This window comes from Mya arenaria, chromosome 7 (assembly GCF_026914265.1).
Source record: "Mya arenaria isolate MELC-2E11 chromosome 7, ASM2691426v1".
In the NCBI taxonomy this organism is placed as follows: Eukaryota; Metazoa; Mollusca; class Bivalvia; order Myida; family Myidae; genus Mya; species Mya arenaria.
The window spans coordinates 3,511,823-3,535,592 of NC_069128.1; the positions used below are offsets into that span (position 1 = coordinate 3,511,823).

A 23,770-nucleotide genomic window follows, 5' to 3' on the forward strand; every position below is an offset into this window, starting at 1 on the left:
ATTCATGCCTTAAATATCAATATCCCTTCATTAAAGGACAAAATACTTAACACGATGACAAATTATCAATTATGAAACAATGCTAACCGTATTAACTTATATGTTGAGTATGTGTTATAAACGATTATCAGTTTCAATAGTAAAATCGTTTAACACACACTTGAAATTATCATTCAATGATACCTTATCGGATCGTGCACAACTAACCTTCGCCGTGTGCATAAAGGCGCGGAAATCAAATGTGTGTTTTTTCAGCGTACACCACAACTTATAGTCATGATAAAATAAGCATACAACACGAAGTAAATTGAACCCTTACAAGAAATTTCGACCCCCATAGAAAAACAAAATCCCGGTATCACTTTACTTCTCGTACGGGTGTCTTAATAGTATGACCCGGAAGTTGATATATTATGACCCGGGGACACTTTTTCTATAACATAATGACCGAGGAGTGGGAATGTAATTATATAAGGGGCAAAATACTGCCATAGAATTTTAATTTCAATCCCTATAGAAAACCGACTACCAGTATTAGTTTACTTCGTTTAGGAGTCGTAATGTGACACCCATAGAAAAAGGCCCTCACGGTCGATAATCTATAAGTTCAAAGAGGCCGGTCTACGTTGTTTAAGTAATTAATAAGAAATTAACCCCAAAGCTGGAAAGCATCAGAGTTAACGTTATGATTGTATTTTTCCTTTTATTGAGCAGGTTATATTATTTAAACAACAATGATGACACAATAATGTCTTACTGCTTATGTTCAGAATCGTTTCTAAAAACACAATCACTTTTTCCTCATAAAACAGTCACTTTTCTGCGTCATAAACTGTTCAAGGATTTCAAAAGAAGTAGTCACTTCTACTTACATAATGCTTTCATGTGGTTTCAGTTATAATAATCACGGTAATGATTTGACGATAGTATAAACCCCGCATGAATATGTTATTTCATTATTTTTGAATGCTGTTTGAAAGTCTACAATACTTACACAATGGAAATATCCAGATCCGTTGGGGGGGGGGGGGGGTAGTATGCCCCTTTTGTTGATACCTTCTTTGAAATTAATATGCTGCCAATAAGGCATATTCAAATATTACACGCAAACTTTTATTGACAACTTACACACACTATCTGATAATATGATAATATATTTATTGGCAATTTTTTTTTATAAATTTGTAAGTAATTGTATAATACTTATGAGTTTTGTATTTATTTATTTTTTTCAGGTAAAAACGGAATTTGTATGCATTAACTGCTATAATTATAACTCAATAAGCATCACAACACAAAGACATGAATCTAAAAATTAAAATATGCAAATATTCAAAAGAAATAACTGGTGTCATTATAGTCAAAGGGTTTTCGACTCGTCCCAAATAAATCATCATCTTCAGCCATTTTTCGAAATCATGACACACAAACTATTAAAAATAACGAAAGTTGAACACCTTTCTCTATTGAAAAACATCCCTTAACAAACATCCCATGTTATGATTATACCCATCGGACAATTGAAAAAAATTCAATGAAAACGAACTCGACGATGATTTGAGGGTCAACTCTGTTGAAAACATCGACTGCAGTGCAAACGGAACCATATTTGAAGATATAATTCAGAAAATTCCATCTGTGATAGACACTCTTAACCCGGAAAATCAAATTGAAATGAATGTCAAATTCACATGCCTTTTAGCGAAAATCAAGTTGCCACTGTCTACTATCACATATTTGTTGTTTGATGATGTTGTTGAGTTATTGAAAAATGTTGTTTCCTAGATAACACTCAATGTATGTGTTATTCTGATCATGTGAAGCGATTTGGGCGAAAAGGGCCTAGACTTTTTACGGAGACATTTATCATGTCTGGATGAAAAATCCACGGTCAAAACAGAAAGGTAGCGTTCAATCCTGATAAAAGATTCTAACGATAACTACAGTGCAATCCAGAAAGAATCAGAACTCAGAAAATAATAGAGAGTCGTCCCGATGGTTTTGATAAAGTTAATTCATGATTCATGAAGATTATACTGGCAAATTGAAGCTAAAAATCTGATATATAGCCAATTGAGAAAGCAATTTGGTTGTTTTAACACACTCATGCATTTTGGACAGTGTGGAAACGTAATATTATTATATTAAATACACAAGCGAATTTGGGGGGGGGGGGGAGGCTACCTGCTACGACCATTGTCCAAGTTAATATTTCATGTCAGATTGGTCGAGAAAGTATGCTTAAAATACACCCAAATGCACCCTTTATCATAAAATTAGCTCCTTTTTTGAGCGATATCATCTTCTTTAGACGCTTTTATAGTATTTCTTATCGTTCGGATGGTTCGCCCACGTTAATTTGCTTGTGAAGTTGGTTGGTTTCATTCTTGAGATTTTGAAGACATAAAGTATGTATCAACTGCGTATGCGGTGAAAGTGTTACGGTTCATGAAAATAAAAATAATAACGTAACCGGCTTCACATGTACTTATTTATTTTTTTCCAACCGGATTCTCTTCATTGGGTATATATTTAGCATTGTATTTATATCCCAAGCGCGTTACTAATGCCTTAGTACTACTTCTACCGACTTTCTATATTTTATTTGGGATAGGGAAATACAATGTCCATAAAACTTGCAATTTATCATACCGAGCACAAGTAGTTTCAACTGCAATATAATTCATTGATAAACATTGACTTTGTCGCGTCATTTAGATTGGTATTGAATGAAATTTCGATTGTGCTGTGAGAATAAATACACATTCTTTTCAATAGCATATTGTAGGAGGTAATTTAATCAGCATGCATCGCACAATATCGTCAAACACAATAGTCCAATATTGCTCTTTAGAGACAATGCCTATTCATATAAAGTCCTTTGTAAAGGTCAGTGAAATATCGTCTTAAACCTAGACTGTTATTTGATATGTCTTCCACAAAAAAGAGCTTAAGGTCAAGGTAAGATTGTTTCACGCCGCAATTATTATCAAGAAACTTAATTTATGTAAACCTTTTCTAGCAATGCACGTATGATCAGTTGCAGAATCTGGATTCGCTACTCTTTGATCCAGAGTCAGAGTTTACATCTAGACCATCGCCATCGAAAACCGAATGGCGTGCTCTAAACTATATCATTCTCTTATACCATGGTTATTGTTTATTTTCACATGTAATGATCTGTATAACCTGTCGTGTCACACAACGTATAAAAAAGATTTCAAAAAATGAAAGTGAATGTTTTTTAACCATACGTGGTTGAATAAACAATGACCATATATTCGTATGTAAAATGCGGAACATTTACTCATTTTAACCGATGTCACAGCATGAATCTTTAAGATATTCCATTTATATTTAAGAGATCAAACGACCTTAACTTAAAAAATATGTATGACCTTATTTCAAATTGATGAACATTGTAAGTATATCCCAAGCACGTAGATAATGATTCAATTCTGCACAAAAAGCTGCGCAATGCGTCGTTTTTACGATCCTTTTGCCAGTGCGCATGTGCGTACGGATTTAATGCTGAACAACTGGCTGGTTTTCATTTTGTGGTTTCTGCTGTGTAGAGGAAGTTACTTTTATGAGAACAGGGCCTGATTTCAGAAAGGTATTGTGAATTTTAGTTGAAACGATATTTTTACATTTGAGCGAAAGTAATAGAAATTTTGATTTGAGTATTACAATGTCATTTTGGGAAGCATATGAACTTTTTTGTATTCATTTAAGTTCCGAAAGGTTGAGATGCCGCCATTGCTAAAATTAACATTGACTTAATATGTGTAAAGTCCATTACCCTTGTGAATTTGAAAGGAAAATGTGAATAAAACGTTGTTGATTTTTTTTTAAAATGTAAAAATACAAGTTCAAATAAAGTAGGCACTTTTGATACATATATCCCAAAAAGAAAGAAAAAATGTCTTTACATGCTTTTACAAGATAAACAGACATGCATGATATTTTCTAAAGCAGCTAACCAAAAGACACAGAAAATCACAATAATGCTAGGTTACAGGTATCCAGGTGATGCAAGATAAGCAGACATGCTTGATATTTTCATGCAGCTTACCAAAAGACAAAATAATGCAAGAAACACAATGCAAAATAAGGCATGAATACTAAAGTATAGCAAAATAATGTAAGAGTACAAAACAATGCAAAGTAAGGCAAGACTACAGAGCAATACAAACAACACAGTAAAACACTGCAAGTAAACAGAAAAAAAACAGATCATGCAATTAACATACATGTATGTAGGTTGCTAACAAGAACTACAGATCAGAAAAAAGCTATACATGTGCTATGTTGTTTAAGCCCATGAACAAGCAACACATTTACATTCTTTACCATTCCAATGTGTCTAGATCATTGCCAAAATGGCCGATCAATGTAATGATTTAAATAAAATCTAATACCAAGCAATGATAAAATCTAAATCTAACATAACTCACCAGTTTATCCGCCATAAAATGTGATAAAACCAGAATTAATGCATCAAAAACAAACATTAACTACTGGTATGTTCACTTCTTTATTCTACGTTCGTCATAGATGAACACTAATTGATAAATATTTCAATTAAACTGTTAAGGTCACTAATAGATAAAGTTTAGCAATAATGCTATCTGTATTGTATTTGTTCAATAATCACACACATGTCATCTCCATTTACAAAAGTGTTCTTCAACATCCCAACACACGCAGAAAGTTATATTAAGTCACAACAGGGCTTTGGATCATAAATGGATAAATCCAGATAACGCATAACTCACATTAAGTCACAACCAAATAGGTTACTCCAATTTCGTCCAATACGTGCGGGTATGCAGGTCGCTTTGGCATTATAAGAGTATGAAGGCAACGTAAACCACATCCAATACCTCCGATACACTACCTCGCTATTTATGAATTGCAACGAAGTAAATACAGTGGTTGTCGAAAATGCATTAACCATACTCTTTTATTGAATGTGTTGACAGTAATCATTGGTTTTACGACATAACTCAATGGCGATATTTTGAACGGAATCGTGACACACTATATTTGAATGCTGTAATTATTTTCATTGTCATTAAAATACCTCGTTTAAAAGATATGATATAATTTGCAGCTCTATTAATGATCAATACTTGCATGATGGTTATAAAAATGATACATCCATGCAACACGTATCAAGTCAAGATACACATGGTATATCCAATAATGAGGCGATAACTCGAAGCAAGAAATTCTTGTATTTTTAGGTGTTCTGAATTAGCAGAACCATAATTCGTAAGTGCTTTGCCTTGAAAGACAACTATCGTTTTGATTAAACTTAACGCTTGGCGATACTTGACTTTGAAGGTCTGTATTCATAGACTGCCATCTTTTGTAAAGCCTTTTTATTCTGTCTTAATTCGTTTTATGTCGCATCATTATTGTATCGTGTGCCTTTGGATATTTTAACCAATGACGCGTTTGACGATCCTGAATAATCATGTTAACACAAAGATTGGAGCATCAAAACGGCGGCTACGAAAAGATTCCAATACAACGGATCAAAATCAAAAGCTCGGTAAATACGATGTGTTAAAGCATTACTACGATGATAAGGGAGTTAGTGAAATGAAGATTGTTCATAACAACGAAAAAATATTATAAGTAATCCTTTAATGACTAAGATGCCACAGGATTACCAAAACTATAAAAAAAAATCACTTAATCGACGACAATATAACGGATGAAATAGCCTCGAACGATTAAGTTCGACAATCCGGATATGAATGTTCCTAGTTAGCTACCGTATATGCGAAGATCAGCAGTAATTAAAAAATGAACAAGTTATGCCAATATATAAACAGTTTGTTTTGTAAGAATTATAAGGAATGCATTGGTAAATATGCGTTTGCCACAGGGCAGGCCGCAGTGGATTCAAACGAATGCATAATGCGCTGGAGCCGTTTTGACAGCAATAACACGTCTCGAAAAAGACCCTGGGTGGGAGAATTTTCAAACACATGTGCGGCTTTGTGGCGCAAATACTTTGAAACTTGCAATATATGCATTACATGCATACCAGTGCTGCACATACCATGTTACGGCATTTGCTGTTACGAAAGCACCCAACAAACACCTTGCACACACATAGTTAAACAGCAAACTATTATCGGCACATTAGTAACTCAGAATATGGCTTTTACTGTTCCTGATTTGCTCATATTTTTATTTGTGATCAATAACTTAGTTCTCTACATTGGCTGGAGTTTTTTTGTTGTTGTTGTAACATCTTTAGTTTAAATTTCTTTTCTCAGACTCGGTAAAAGAATCTCTCTCGAGTCTGTTTCTGGGGTTGAATCATTTTGAGAGGCCATGAGAAAGAACCCCGGAGGGTGGGGATCGAGCCAACATCCTCTTGGCCGATGAGAGACTGACACCTGTTCTAGATGACCACTATCATCCTCATTTGTGCACTCTAATGTTTAAAGGTTCAATAATTTATGTCATTTATGTGATGTAACGAAAACGAGTTCTGTTGTGGTTTTCCCGTTTACAACAAAAACAATCATTATCCAGGAGATAAATATGATTTTAAGGCAAACCCATAGCAATGAGTTAACATAAAATAATTGAACATTTTTAAAACATTATACAACAAGCTATGATTTTCCTCCACATGACTTATTTCACTGATGACGTCAGATATAACCTAATTTGCTGAGTGAATAAAGGTGTTAACCAAACGGACATTTACTTCATCTTTTTCAGATTCCATCATGGGCGTTGATATTCAAACCTACCGAGCTCGAATAGGAACGAACAAGTTTGCATTTGGCTCCGATGTTGTAACTTCAAGTATATCAGTCAACTTTAGCCTTTTCTTGAAAAGCACGACGATTTCTCTATTCGTGATTGTTATGTGCCTTGTGGTGAGGTCAGGAGCCTACGAGTTCAGTCTTATAGATGCCGGTGAGTTTATGCATCCATTACATGTATGCATATTCTTTGTGCTACGCACATTGTTTAAAACTAATTATTCACGTGTTCTGATGGACCAGTAAATAAATCTTAATACTATCAAGCAGTATTGCGAAGCCTTTGGAGTGAACATCGATGGTAAAATAAAAGTAAACACGCAAATATGTGTAAATATTGCTCCGATAAGGAAGTTGGCAGAGGGTTGTTAATTGCACCAGGTGTATTTCATGAAATACGATTTTTTTATTAAATGTGCATTTTCTACCCGTATATTTAAGTGTTAGGAATACAAAATTAAATGTTAAGAAATATATAGAAGAGACAGCGCACATTTAATATATATGCAATAATGCCTTTGTAGTTGATGTAGCTAACCAGAAGAAGGCAGAACAGACTTTGGAGTTGCAATTGCCAGGTATCGATGCAGTCCGATATATACCTGCCATTTTGGGTCCTTTGTGGAACTGTTTGGTTTTAAAACAGAGAGTTTCAGGGTTGACGGGAGCCCTTATATTTATTGGTTTACTATTACTGAGAGCGGGAATAGAACCAAACCCAGGCCCTAAACCAGGTAAACTAATACTTATTATATTGCGTTGCTAAGTTGGTAAATTATAAATTATGTAATTCATTGATATATTTGTTATGAAACCATTTGCTCAAAGTCAAAGTATCTTTGAGACGTCGATTGCCAGGAAGCGTCCAGAGAAACAGAACAATTGATTAAAACTCAACTCCAACAATTATTTCATCTGTTATATGCTTTCCAATGTTTTGTAGAGATTTATCATTGAAATATAATTAACTTCTCACTGTTTCAACATTGAAGTTATTTATTTGATATACTTCTCTATTTTGCAATTGAAGCGATAGCCTGTTTTTACGTCCAAATCAAATTCATGCGAACAATTTCAACGACGTCATTATGTAACTTTCGCATACGATTAAGTAGACAAATGAATTCCGATCCGAACTTATCCGAAGATGTTGCGTTTACAGTGATTGCATACTATATTTTAATCATTGTATCAATGTTAGTTTCAAATGTGTAAACTGAGGCATTTAAAAAAAGAGAACCATACAGCAAATAACAACAACGCTTGTCTGTAAATTTTCATTCGAATAAGAGGTATGTATAACTGAGTTTTTTTACTAAAGTACTTTTTTTAACGACATTTATTATTTGAAAGTATTCTTTGACAACTAATAATCAGCTAAAGACATCTCCTCTAGTTTGAAATTTGTTTGCAAGTGTTGTCAAATCAGTAAGATTCCAGTGAAGTAGTGCATTTGTGGTGAACTGTGAACACCTTTTGAAGCTTGATATTTTCAATCTGGCTTACATCATGGTTTGTGTGGTAGAATTATTAACCCTGAATGATTAATGCATCTTGAAACTTAAATGTAGAACTCTGTACCCTGAAACATCCATGAAGAATTTTGCAGAAGGAAACATGAATGTAGATTTTTCACCCTGACGCATTGATAAAGAATATTGCACTCTGCGTCATAAGTGTAGAATTTTGTAACTAGACACGTTGATGAAGAACATTGCACACGTTATCATTAGAGTAGAAGTTTTCACCCTGCATGTAGAAATTTGCACCTGCATCATTAGTGAAGAAGTTTGCACCTTGCATCATTAGTGTAGAATTTGCACCTGCATCATTAGTGTAGAAGTTTGAACCCTGCATCATTAGTGTTGAATGTTGCTCCCTGCATCATTAGTGTAGAAGTTTGCACCCTGCATCATTAGTGTAGAAGTTTGATCCCTGCATCATTAGTGTATAAGTTTTCACCATGCATCATAAGTGTAGAAGTGTCCACCCTGCATCATTAGTGTAGAAGTTTGAACCCTGCATCATTAGTGTTGAATGTTGCTCCCTGCATCATTAGTGTATATGTTTGCACCCAGCATTATTAGATAAGAATGTTGCACCCTGCATCATTAGTGTAGAAGTTTGCACCATGCATCGTTAGTGTAGAATGTTGCACCCTGCATCATTATTGTAGAAAGTTGCACCCTGCATCATTAGTGTAGAATATTGCACCCTGCATCATTAGTGTAGAAGTTTGATCCCTGCATCATTAGTGTAGAAGTTTGCACCCTGCATCATAAGTGTAGAAGTGTCCACCCTGCATCATTAGTGTAGAAGTTTGAACCCTGCATCATTAGTGTTGAATGTTGCTCCCTGCATCATTAGTGTAGAAGTTTGCACCCAGCATTATTAGTTTAGAATGTTGCACCTTGCATCATTGTAGTAAAAGTTTGCAACATGCATCATAAGTGTAGAATTTTGCACCCTGCATCATTAGTTTAGAAGTTTGCACCCTGCAGCATTATTGTAGAAGTTTGCGCCCTGCATTATTAGTGTATAAGTTTCACCCTGCAGCAATAGTGTAGATGTTTGCACCCTGCATTATTAGAGTAGAAGTTTGCACCCTGCATCATTAGTGTAGAAGTTTCACACTGCAGCAATAGTGTAGAAATTTGCACCCTTAATTATTAGTGTAAAAGTTTGCACCCTGCATCATGAGTGTAAAAGTTTGCACCTTAAATTATTAGTGTAGAATGTTGCAACCTGCATCATAAGTGTAGAAGTTTGCACTCTGCATTATTAGTGTATAAGTTTGCACCCTGCATCATTAGTGTAGACGTTTGCACCCTGCATTATAAGTGTAGAAGTTTGCGCCCTGCATTGTTAGTGAAGAACTTTGCACACAGCATGTAGAATTTTACACCCTGCATGTAGAAGTTTGCACCATGCATGTAGAAGTTTGCACCATACATTATTAGTGTAGAAATTTGCACCATGCATGTAGAAGTTTGCACCATGCATGTAGAATTGTTCAACCTGTATTATGAGTGTAGAATTATTCACCCTGCATTATGAGTATATAATTTTTCACCCTGCAATTTTTCACCCTGCATTATGAGTGTAGAATTTTTCACCCTGCATTATTAGTTTAGAAGTTTGCACACAATAAAATATTGGACACAATAATGAAGAATATTAGACCCTGACACATCAGTGTAGAATATTGTGCTCTGACACATTTATGTAGATTTTGCACTCTCAAATATGTATGTAGAAGTTTGCACCGTGACACATGAAGACTATTGCGCTCTGACATATTTAAGTAGAATTATGCACACTGACATATTAATTTAGAATATTGCGCCTTGCATCATTAGTGTATATTGCACCCTGACACATCAATGTAGAAACTTGCGCCCTGTATAATTTATGTAGAATTTTGCACCCTGACATATTAATGTAGAATATTGCGCCCTGCATGAATATTGCATATTTTACCCTGACATATTAACGTAGAAGCTTGCGGCATGCATCTTAAGTGTAGAATTTTGCACCCTGACGCATTAAAGTAGAATTTTACATCCTGAAATATAATGAAGAATTTGTACGCTGTATCATTTTTGTAGAATTGTGCCCGCTAAAACTTAGATGTAGAATTTTGCACCGGATAACATTAATGTAGAATTTGTATTCGGAAACATTTATTTAGCAACTTTGAGATGTTTTGGGAGTAGCAGCCATAACTGTATCTTGCTATAATAGGAGCATTTCTACCAATGTCATGTTAATGCTATCACTGTTACCTCATTTATGAAAAACAAGACCGATTGGCTTCTTACGTTCTGTATTAATGTGATTTATTTAAAAATACATCTTAAAACAACATACGTATTATTAAAAATGTTTTGCAGTGATAACATTTATACAAAAATATTTCGGAAAAGAAAACTTATCACACAATCACCTCCATTAAGCCATTTTATATTTTGGGCTGGGCTGTTATTCAATATTGTTCTAAATTGGTTCTAAGAACGTTGTAGCTAATCGGATTACTTGTTATTAATAACTGACCAAGAAAGTGAATGAAGTCAATGATGTATGACCATGAGATTGACTTAAGTTGAATTTTGAATACAACCCAAGATCGATAAAATGTTTTAAATAAAAGCATGTGTTATACATACTAAGTATGCCATTTATTAAACCATTTTTTGATGGGAGCAATGGCTTCCCCTTGGGTTTTAAGGAGAGTTAAGTCTACCAATATTTGAAGGAAGTTACAATTTTGTTGTAATTGAAAGGGCAATTCAACAATAATTATTGTTGCAAAAATGATATTGTGAATAAATTGTTGGATGGTTCTATTAAAAACTTATAATGGCTGGTATGTCAGAAGAATTTTTGTTAACATATCAGACACATTTTTTTATTTTATACACTAACATGTGGGTATATTTTTGTGAATTTATTTTTAGACCAAATAAATGAAACTTCATTAATTCATACTGGATTTGGCCTATTTCATTTTTTTACGATAAAAGTAGAATGTTTCAGTTTTCAGGCGGTTTCCCTCATTTATCCTTCGGGCTAAATGTTCAAAAACTGCGTACACTATTCAAGGTGAACGGCGGCTAAAGATATTTTTTTCGATGGATTTTTATCAGTGAAATAACAACAGTGAAAGCATCAATTTGATATTTCATTGCACAATAAGGTCTGTTAATGTCGACTTTAAAAACTACTTTTAAAATACATATTAAGAGTTTGTTACTTCCACTTATTTATTTATTAGAAAAATGGTAATCCTGTTTACATTTACTTTCATACAAATTACAGATGAAAACAACTGCTTGAAAATAAATAGGGTGATATATAATCGTTCAAATATATTTTCTAACTGTTTGTCGTTGCAATAGGTAATTCAAACTTACCGGACTTTTTACACACAAATGAACAGGTTAGCTGATGATCTGCTAACTCCACCCACGCCTCAAATTTTGTCAATTGTGGTCTTCATTCTTTACTGGCCTTGAAACGAATCAGACTGATGTCTGACAGTGACGAATGACTGAATACCAATGTATCATGAAACAAACTCTTAAACTAAGAAAAACGTTTCTATCCAGTGGTTATCCACAATTGTTTTACAAACACGTTCGACCTTTCATATTTGCATTCAATTAATGGCGGTGTAGTAAATTGGTCATGTGTTTATTTTCTGTTTAATTTAAAAGTGCTTTCGTTATATGTTGGAACATAGATGCATACATGTAAGTTCATTAACCAATGTTCATAAAATATAAAAAAACAAGTGAATAAAAAAACTATAAAAATATGTCCAAAGACTTTTTTCTCTTACGAACCGGAAATAGAAAATTACATTTTATTAGCTAAACTTTTTGAGAGGGGCGTCCTACGGATAGCGGCGTTGTTTTTAAATACTACTAAAACTCCGAAAATAAGCATAAACGAAACAGAAAATTTGTTGATTTCAGTGTAAGATCGTATTTAATTTCATTCGCGATCATAGATAAACTATAGTTTCACTCGTGATTTCGACACTCGGGAATAAATGTTTTTTCACTTGTGAAATAAAAAACGATCTTCAACTGACAGCAACAAATATCCTCTAATTAGCTTTTTTTTTTTTTTTTTTTTAAAAACAATTCTACTTTTTGTCATCGCCTCAATGTCATTGTTGGTAGCGTCGTTATCCTGAAAATGACTGGGTCTTAAATTAAAAACGTCCATTATCTTTTAATATTGTTAATCAACATACATGTATCATGGCGATATCCCCGTCATGAAAGCAAAATTAGGTTTACCCCCGATTGTGTTGTCTGCACAATGGAATGGAGAAAAACATGTTTTTCATAATTCAAAAGTCATATAAAATACAATTACATATATTTGTCAAATTTCATGCTCCTTGAGCGCTGTTTCATTAGCAACATGTGATAGTTTAAACAATTATAATTGTCCGTTTAGCGCAGTGGTTAGCGCACTCGCTTCTCACCAAAGCGACCCAGGTTCAATTCCCGGCCTTGGCGCATGTGAGTTTGGTTAGTGGTCACCAAGCCGGACAAGTCGGTTTTCTCTGAGTACTCCGGTTTCCCACACAACACAAGACCACACTCTCGCGCAACATCATGCCAATGAGAGTGACTTAGTATAAGCTATCATAGCTTCCTTCACAATCGTTGTAAAATATATAATGGTTAAAAAGTTTAAAAAAAAACAACATTTAAATAAATATGTTGTAAGAAATGCATAAACATATATTTACATATGCATTTGTTTATGAATTGTTCCAATAGGTTCAAAACAATAAAGGTAAACTTTTTAAGTGCGGACGTGGTTTCATGGTCATGAATCAAACCGTTCTCAAGTTACTGTGAATACAAACTATTGATTAGACTGATATCAATAACAATAGGGGTTATCTTATGGTCAAGGGCAACCTACCACTGCAGATCAAAAACTTCCCTTGAAATTTATGATAATTTGAAACCACCATACTTTAGATCTACCACAGTGAATTAGCATGTTGTCGTTAAAAATTGAGTCAAAATGTTCATTGATTTGTAAACTTGTAAACTTTAAAAAATATATCGTTTGTAACAATTATCAACAATAAAGCAATTGGCTGCCCGTCATTATACAATAACTGTAAATTATCTGATTATATTTTAGGCAGAGAGATGGGTATAGATATACAGACATACCGAGCTCGGATAGGAACAAACAAAGCTGCGTTTGGTGTGGACGTGATGACTAGCGTCGTCAAGTTAAACTTTCGCCAAATGTGTCGTCTGACTGCGCTGCTAGTTTATCTGCTTGTGATGATCATTGTGGCATTCGTAAACATCCAGGAACATGCAAATGTCAATAGTGTCATTACAGGTAATTTTATTTATGTCTTCATTTCAAGAAAATAATTAATGTGCTATTATACTTATAACTATTTATTGTGATCATGCATTTAGCTTATATGTTATTTCAGACCTTTTTCCACAAACGTTTAACACTTAATCTAGGTCAAACGGACGGATATTGTAAAATCGAACGCTTTGTTATATAAAATATGTAATCTACAAAAATCTACAAAATATGTTAACACTATTTGCAGAAGAAACCGGAAATGATGAAATTGCTAACTCGGGCACGAACGGGAATACTGTGTCTCATTTGCAGATGATAGGCGCGGTTTTTGCAACCATTCTTGCTCTTCGCTTTGTAACAATGAAAGGCGCTGTCAGATTCATAGGTTTGCTGCTTCTTATGTCCGGAATCGAATCTAACCCAGGCCCTTTTCTACCTGCTCCTGAAGAGGCTGCTCCTGAAGAGGGTTAGTATTTTCGAAGTTAAAAAATTAAAAGACAATTGCCTTTTTGTGAAGGTTTTGTACGATAAATGTTTCACCATTAGACAAGACTTTCTCACATAACAAATACGTAACAAAAAAAAATAAAAAAAAAACTGATTTAAAGAAATTATCTATATCTTTACCCACTAGCCCAACACAAAAGTTTAAGGGGACTGTAGGAGTGTGTTTATCGGATTGACCTGACGATAACACGTGCAATGTTAGACGGTTGTAAATTTTAATAAAATAATAATAAACATGTTAAGCACCATAAAAATAAAGGTGAAGTACCACTTTGGTTATCATCTATTTATTTTTGACGGAACTATGGTCCTTCTCAACATAGAATTTGCCATATAAATACGGTGTCAGGACAATTACTCATGAACGGGTTGACGGATAGTTCAGTTATAAACTACTTACTTGGAAGGCGTTGTGCCCTTTCCAATAAATTTGACAACATTTGGTGTCCGGACGATAGCTCATGACAGGTCTGATTGATTTACATTATTATTTTTGGCCACGTGTTTAACACTATAAAAAAAAACAGGTAAAATAAATAAATTACCATTACTATGTCCAGGCTGCGTGTTTGGGTATACGTAACTGATGGTCTGCTCTAGTTTCAGATAATGTATTTTTTATCATAATCACAAGCAAATAAAAGTCAGGCCATTTTAAAACTCTTCACGTTTTCGTTCATATTAACAAAACCACTCAATGTTATATGATATTGGTGTTGGGTAGTAAACAGGTAAAATGAAGTGTCCATACTAAATCCACAATTTAGATATGCCAATAACGTGTTAACCAATGCTATAATCTAATTTAAGTATGTCAATACTAGTAAATTGCCCCAATGCTATTTTAGAGCCATGGCCGAGTATAGGACTAACTGATGAAAACATTAAAAATATTTCCAAAGCGATCGATGTGCATTGGAAGGAACTAGCGTTAGCGTTGTGTGTAGAATATGACGCAACTACTGATATAAAGAGATCAACAACAACAGAAGGGAATCATAGTACCATGGTACTTATCCAATGGAATCAGATGTCTGAAGGCAATAGGGTTTTACCAACTCTGATCGAAAAATTGCGTTATTTAGATAACGGTTCGAACATCGATTGGAATATGCTTAGAGAAAAAGTGAACGGTAAGTATTAATAAAATCATGCCAATCGTGCTGACCGATGCGAAAACGCTTTTCTCGTGATAGTGAAAATGCCATTCCTGCTGACCTTACACGAACCTACTTGTACCTGTTTGACGAAGTTCAAAATAAATTTACATGGATGATGTAAATCTCCCACAATAGTTCATGTGTAAACGTTTACGAACAAGTAGCGATTCACAGCAATGATTAATTAATGTTTTGTATATTTTTGTAGAAATGATGTTATCGGGATCAGGAACTAACCATTCAAGCCTTTTTAAAGTATTAAGTTTGAATGCTCAAGTCAGTGTGCAAGTGTGCTTTGAAGACATATATAGCATCAAAGTGGACGTTATATATGTAGATGTCCATACAAAAGGGCATCCTTCTGACCCACGCGTTAGGACAATTTATAGCCCACAGTGGGCCGACGTTAAGTGCAGAACAAAGGTATTCTTCAATTATCAAGATTTTGTGAATCTTTTGCACAATATATGAAATAATTCTTACCTATTGAATTACAATAGGTACGTAAAACAACATTATATTTATAAAATCATTTAAGTGTTGAATAATATGCGTAATGCATGTAAACGAAATAAATCGCTTATATAATTTGTTTCTCTGTAAAACTAAAATATATTAAAATGGGTTAAAATATTATTTGTAATACTAATTGTATCTAGACATATGCTCGTTTTCTTTCAAACAGAAAAACATTGAAGATTTTAGTCTGCAGCTTCGAAAGAGCATATCTACCGAGGTGATGCACTGTAGCAAAAAGTCGGTGGCATTTAGTCCTTTCTCATATGGTATGAAATGATTATTTTTATAACAATCATTAAATTCTAAAGAATCATTATTTTCGATTGCTTTCGCTTTGGTTTATTGCATGCTGTAATTCCGCACATAAGAAATTACATGAGAATGCTTATCACAAACAAAGTATAATTATATTTTGCATATACTATCGGAATTTGATATACATGTACTTCTAAATTTGGTTAATGTTTGAACTTTGTTGCGGACCAATCATAATTGAGTATTATTCAAAATTGTGCCTGTTTATAATTGCTGACTGTTTTATGTGGAACAAATTAACTGGCGAGGTATCGTTAAAATGGTTTCATGAATAAATGTTATTGACAGAAAATTTGTGAGATTCGAACCTACGAAGAACTGTCCGTTGCTGATTGTAATACATTTATTCCCGATAAAGCTATCCAGGATTACGTACATTTGTATAACTGTATTATTGAACTTATTGAAACGGGAACGTTATGTTACACATAAGTTTATAGTTTATATAAAACTCGGTTATCACCGTTCCACAAATAATTGCATCCAATTAGCATGATCAAATATATTTTAACGTTCTAATTAAAATTCTAGGTTCTTTTATTTTCTGAAAAAAAAATGCACACCATATAGCGAATGGTTTTATATGAGCGTGTCAGGTGGGTGCTAATCTCACCGGAAATACATGCTCGCGTGTAAGCTGATTAACCCTCTGCTATGGACCTTTCAGGAAACTGTCCACCGTTCCTCGCAATGGTTGAATTTACAGCTTCATTGTTAGAGCTTAAGCGTGTTGGGACAGGAATTCTTAAATGCATATTCGTTGTGTCCCAGGACGACGCACTTGCACTTGACTTACAGCTATGTTTAGAATCAATGCTTAATAACGGATCGCCACCTGGGTGGTTCGACTATGAGTCCTTTGCAAACAATAAAAAACAACAGAATGAGCAACAATCTGTAAAATCTACTGGGAGGAGCAAACCTGAGAAAAGTGAGTCTGAAAAAATGAACATAATTTTAATGCAATCATCAGAAATTCAAGAGTTTCTTTTTAGCGTACCATGTTTAAGTCATTAAAATTTAACAATAAATTTAACAGATCGAAATCAATAATGCATACGTGTGCTTTGCATTGGAACACATCCATGTATATGTTAACTTAAATTATGTGTTACCTCTTCAGAAAACTTTCAAATATTTCTTCTAAAAAACCTAATTCTTGCATGGTGTCCTAGCAACATGAACGTGAAAGAGTTTGACTTATCGGGAACATAACATCAAACATCAAAATTCTTAATGATTGCTGGAATATAACAGCAAAGATGATATAATGAACATATAATATTATGATTGAAATTGATCATAACTGTTAAAATTGATTCATGCGTGTGAAATTTGTAATTTATCATTGTTTTCAGAAACAAAAGCTGGTCGCCATATATTTGAACGTTTGCATTTAACCGAACGGCTGGACCACAAAATTTCCATTGAGGAAGCAATTACAATTTATAACTCGAAAAGTGAGTCTGCATCTCTAAAAGAATCCCCCTGGATTCTTTTACAAAAGCTTATGTTTGTAAATTGGAATGAAGGGGAAGGAATTCCAAACTCACTTCGTGTTACAACCGAGAGAAACACGTTTTGGGACGACGGAGATGACCCTGTGGATGATGAAAATACAGACATTAGTGTAATAGATATTTTCATGGCAGTTTTTCACTGTACAGACATAATGCTTAGACCTCTTTTATTTCAAAAGATGCATCTATGTAAAATAGCTTTACCATTTGTTTATAAACATTACTTAAATGGGTCACTTCAAATCGCGCGTTGGCCATTGCAATTACTTCAAGAGCACAGCGATGACACGCAGGTATTAAATACAAATGCGCTTAATATGAAAACTAATGTCATCACATTCATACGACTAGGCCGACCTACATTTTCCAAGTCACTGCTTTTAAACAGAATTTTTCATAAAAGAAGCAACGCGTTTCATACTTTCTTTAACAAAGACTGTAGGGGTGGCCGTTTAAAGCGCTATCTTCACGAAGAAACTGTTGAAATTAGCTGGTTATCGCCTAAAGGCCCGGATAGCGTTGCAAGAACGTTTTTGAATGTGCGTGGGGATTTCGAAACAATATATTCGAAATCACAAGGAAAATACCGTCTTAACGATTTGATACTAAAACTTACGGATGTTTGTGTTGTTATTGTAGACATTGGACATCTTCATTCAAAATCTAAAACGCTTTTACAAATACTAGATTCGTTTCCATGTCATTTATTATTGTTGTCCGAACATACCGAATTTCATAAAAGGAAAGAGTTAAAAGATATTTTAGCAAGCTCTTATAATGCAGACGAAAAATCAAAAGAGGTTAATTCGACTCACGAAAGACACTCGGAAAAAGATGTGCCTCAATTAATTCAAGAAATTGACACGGTTATTTCACGGGTATTGAAAGATTTTGGACATTCGAAATCAGTTGAAGAACGACTCAACAGGTTTTGTAACAAATGGAACAACTCTGAGTTTGAGGAGCATGGCATACAACTTGAACACGGGAAAAGGATGGCGCAAGATATTTTCAATTCGATGATGAATGACCTACAATGGATCAGAGGACAATCATATAGAGCAAATAGTAAGGATCTTTTCAGAAACTGCTTAACTGAGTTAACACCTGTTTCGTATGTACATTCAAAATCATTGTATGATATCTATAAAGATCTTCGAGCTCCACATGAAAGCGAAGATGAATCAGAACGTATACATAATACTATGATAAGAACTCGGCAATTACAACTGTATTCAATCACAAAGACAACGATAGTGTTCGCCAAGTATCTTGTTTACACAAACAACCAGCCCTTAGTACAGAACATTTTTATTCAATGTTTGAAAGTACTTATAGATAACGAAACGTCGGAATTGTTATCTAGCATAATAAGAGAAAAGAATAAGGTTTATGAGAGAATTTTACTTTCCAAAAACGGATCAGAAACCATTGAAAAGAGGCAGTTGAATGAACGATTTGTTGCTCTGGATTGCGAGATAAGCGCTTCGAGCCTTACAGTTGATCACCTGTTAAGAGAAGTCAGTCATGTATATGATTCAATCATATATCTGAACAAAAGTTGTAAACAATTTTACATTCCACAAACAAAACATATAGTCCGGTCTTTTACTAACTTGATGGTACGTACATGGGCAACTGATATAGTAACAGAACACTTTTTTATGCCTAAATGCTGGACAGGTAAATTATTTAAAGCTTTGGATAAAAAAATTACCAAAAAAGACTCAATAACAATAGTGTCAGTTTTAGGTCTTCAAAGTACTGGAAAATCAACCCTATTGAACACCATGTTTGGACAGCAATTCAGAGTTCGCGGTGGTAGATGCACAAAAGGGGTGCAAGCAAGACTTGTTCCTATCTCAGATGGTTTCGGTGAACGTCCGTCTAAGTATATAATGGTCTTTGATTCTGAAGGGCTTCGTGCTCCTGAATTACAATGTGCAATCAAGAAGTACGATCGTGATAATGAGTTAGCAACATTTGTTTCGGGGTTAGGCAACGTTTCTATCATGACAGTGAACGGAGAAAACTCAGCAGAATTAACAGATATCATACAAATTGTAGTCCATTCATCTCTTAGACTGAAGACAGCGAATTCGAGAATTGTCTTAGGTCATAAATGTTTGTTTGTACATAACAACGTTGAAGAACAGTCTGAAGAACAAATGCAGAAAGGGTATGTAGAATTTAGAAAAATAATGGATACCGTTGCAACTGAAGCAGCTCAATCGGAAGGTTTGGGACATATTTCATCTTTTAATGACATAATGCAATTTGAAGAACGTAGACCTTTCAAAGCTTTACCGAACATATGGCACGGAGAATCAGAAATCCGTATATTTAATTCCAAGTACAGCAAACGTGTGGCTGAAATCAAATCCAATATAACCCTTTCTCTAGGTCAGGACAAGTACAAATCCTTCGGAGATATATCCGAGTTTGCAAGTGTCATTTGGGATGGTGTTATATCAGAAAGCTTTGTATTTTCGTTCAGAAACAATCTCGAAATCAAGTTATATTGTTGCATAGAGAAAGAAATACATGAAATGTTATGGAAATCGCAACTCAGATTGCAAGACGAGTTTAACAAAACAAAAAGAAAAGGCGAGGTCGAGACTGATACAAAAATGCAGAGAACAAAAGCAGAATTAAAGCAATCGTTAGCGTTATACATAAATTCACTTTGCTCCGAAGCTAAAGAGTTTACTATAAAAGTATTGAAAAACTGTCCGTATCCCAATATTGCTATACAGTGGGAATCAAGATATATAAAATATGTTGATTTTTTTTATGAAGAACTGAGAAGGTTTATCAATCAGGATGTCGACAGATATTTTTATCATATAAAGTTAGAGGCAGAAACAGCTTCTGTTGGTAAGAAACATCGCGATGTTTTGAAAGATGCATCTATTAGAATAGCCCAGACTATGCAAGGAAAGAAACAAGATGAATATGATCATGAATTTGATAAACTTTGGAATACCTACGAAAATGATTTTTGTCAAGAAAGAGAAAAAACTCTCCCAGTGTTAAATGTGCGTAAGCATTTTCGATCCATAATGATCAACAATTATAGCTCTGGTGCGTTGCTAGCAGACGCGTTAAGTGGTTTTGAAAGAAAGATTGCTATGCATAGCTCAACAAGTTTTGTTGTGCCTGCTGATGGCAACATATCAAAGGACAATTACAGTATAGACCGTATTCATTCGCCTTTTCTAATACTTCAAAATGTTCAAAAGTCGATTATCAAGCCTGAATTGCAAGAATATTCGGGAAATGTTGTACTGCTATTACGCAAATCGTATCAAACCAAAGGACTAATAAATGAGACCGACATAAAATGGGTTTTTGAAGAAATTGTTTCAAAATCTAATGATGTCGATAAAAGATTGAGAAATAAGGGAGTCACGTTAAAAGCGTCATTCGTAACAGAAATTGTTGTGCAGACTTTACAATATGCAAGTTACATGATAGATTGCCATAATGATACATACGAAAACGAATACGGGTTTTCTGCATCGCTTAAACGTTTTCGAAATGAAATGTACGATTTGTTCGTGAGCGAAATTACACAAAGAAGATTAGAGGAAAGAGCTGCCATACAATTCTGTCGCGGCATCGAAAATGCAGTTACGGACATAATCAAAGAAAATCTAACTATCCGGGCTAAACAATTACTTTTACAAGAGTTACCAAATATCAAGTTCAATTTAATCAAAACAGTGTCTTGTTCTCTTTTGAAAGCCAACTGTTTTCAAGATTTTATCAAGTACATAAAAGACCCTCGAGATTTCTGTTGTTCCTGGTTTATACATGAGTGTAATGAAGTTCTGCATTCAAAACGTAAATACATGCAGCTTTTAGAACAGGAAATAACAAAACATCAGAGAGAGATTCAGGAAGCCATATTCCAAACTGATGTAGACTCGTCAGTCAACGTGTCAACTTGGTTTCGCCGATTTGCTGAACATCTGACATTATCTACGTTCAGCGAATATCATTTTAGAACATTTTTGGAAATCGATAAATTGGAAGACTTCAAATGCTTTTTTTCTTTCCTAATGGATAAAACGCGTGGAGGTCTACTTTCTGAAACTTTTGAGCGTATTGAAAATAGTTTAAGGAACGTTGATGCCAGACAAAATACATTCACTGTTTTGTATGAAAGTATATTCGACATATGTTGGGGTTGTTCAGAGGTGTGTCCTTTTTGCCAAGAGCCATGTATGAAATCAAAGGACCATAAAGAAAAACACCAGTGCTTACAACATCGCCCGACAGGTGGAAAGGGTACAAGATGGGTTACATCCAAAGAAATGGTTCTGAGTACATGCAATTTCCTTGTTAATTCCATGGAAAGGCGATATCTTTGTTCTGTTATTGGAAATAAATGTTGCTGTGAAAAACCATTAACAGAAAACGATGAAGGCCATCTATATAGAGAATACAGAGAATTTTTTAATGATTGGGAGATTATGCCATCATCAGACCCTCATGGTTGTTGTAAACACTGGTTATGGTTTGTTGGAAAATACGCTGAGGACTTGGAAAGACATTACGAATACAAAATATCAGAAATACCAGATTCTTGGGGCCAAATATCAGATGAGGACGCGCAAAAAAGTCTGGATACATACTTTACTGTCATTTAAAAATACTTTTACCAGTTCAAACAAAGGTATCATTACCGCAAATGATGAAGTTTTTACTTGTAAACTGTTATTGAAATAAAACACGCCGTGCCGATTCCATGTAATCCATTATTCTACAAAAGAATTTTAAACCCACTATCAATGAATCAATAAATAAAATATATTAACTATTTTTTTATCAAGTTGTTGAAACTTTCTTTTTGTATCCATGAATTTCTTTTCTTATTTGTTTATATACTGTTCTCATTTCATTGAAGGATCTTAAAAAAATCGTAATACAGACTAAATTTCAATTCACACATATATATATATAAAATAACACAATTATGACACTAAGCCTAAGTTTTTTTACCTTATGTCAAAAATCGTTAAAGTGACACTCCTATTCAAAATCAATATAAAAATATATATAGTTTTTTTTTTGAGTGATAAACCTTTAACTACTTACTAAATAATGCATTTTATGGAAAAAATAATAATATTGATAATATTAATACTGATAACCAGATTGTAACCGTGTACTTTATATCTGAAAACGCAAACGCCGAATAAGAAAAAGATTGGTGAGTGCTAAAAGATTTACTGTGATCTACCATCATTTCAACGCTAGAATTATCGTGTATTCTGCACATATCTTTTAAATTAAACTCGGTTGTATTCATAAGAACCATTGTTTGCGACATTTATTCATCCTTTTCAGTAGAATAAAACAATTGTAATAATTGCGGTTAACTTTATTTGTGAGTAAGAGTGCATTTTTAATGAAAAAAGACCCAGACGAATATAGTTTAGTGGCGTCCGTTTCCGGAGAGCGGGTTCAGATTTAGTTTGCTTTGTTTTATTCTGATTGTTTGTTAAATATACGATCACATTTTTTCATTCAATAAACGTGTTAAAGGGTTAGGTTTTGGTTTTTAATATTGTCATTTTTTTGTCACTCTTTCATTATAATATTTTATGATTGATAATTTTATCTTTACATTATCTTCGTTTGTGTTTGATTAAATGTATTACAAGTAAAAGAAATGCCAATGCATTTGTCCCCTTTTTATATGACTCTGTGTGTTTATTTGATAAGAATGTCTATTCCTGACAGTGCCGTTTTGTTTTTAATACAGAAACAGGCTTCTTTCCTAGCAATTATGCACTTTTCTAAGAATGTAAATCATAACGTTCACACTTATCATAGCTAAAATGTCTATTGAAAGCTTAATAGCTGAAATGTTTATTGATCTGACCTTAACAAGTATTGCTTTTATTGAAAAAAGAACGGTAATTGGTTCTTAGTGAGAACTCAATGAGTAAATTTGTTGTTGTCAACATCAACGTTTTAAGCTTTAAGATGGGCGACTTTGGCATTTCTTGTTTATTTTACGGCACTACAGGTCAAAGTTCGTTTCCTTAGCAATTTATGTTGTCTAGCAGGAATCCTA

At 34.0% G+C, this 23,770-nt stretch overlaps 1 protein-coding gene across 2 annotated transcripts; it reads left to right on the plus strand.

The window, feature by feature from the left end:
• The first annotated feature begins 3,533 nt into the window (after nucleotides 1–3,533).
• LOC128239763 (interferon-induced very large GTPase 1-like) lies at nucleotides 3,534–23,240 on the plus strand. 2 transcript variants are annotated; one of them, XM_052956183.1, is made up of 11 exons: nucleotides 3,534–3,616; nucleotides 6,297–6,470; nucleotides 6,751–6,951; nucleotides 7,322–7,531; nucleotides 13,473–13,682; nucleotides 13,909–14,127; nucleotides 15,017–15,301; nucleotides 15,537–15,751; nucleotides 16,014–16,113; nucleotides 16,830–17,093; nucleotides 17,521–23,240. In XM_052956183.1, exons 2-11 carry the CDS (start codon nucleotides 6,461–6,463, stop codon nucleotides 22,335–22,337), a joined length of 6,531 nt encoding a protein of 2,176 aa, XP_052812143.1. In that variant the 5' UTR covers nucleotides 3,534–3,616; nucleotides 6,297–6,460; the 3' UTR covers nucleotides 22,338–23,240. The 2 variants fall into 2 exon arrangements, with proteins under 2 accessions (XP_052812143.1, XP_052812144.1); XM_052956184.1 differs by lacking the exon at nucleotides 6,297–6,470 and having other exon boundaries at nucleotides 3,544–3,616.
• The last annotated feature ends 530 nt before the right edge of the window (nucleotides 23,241–23,770 follow it).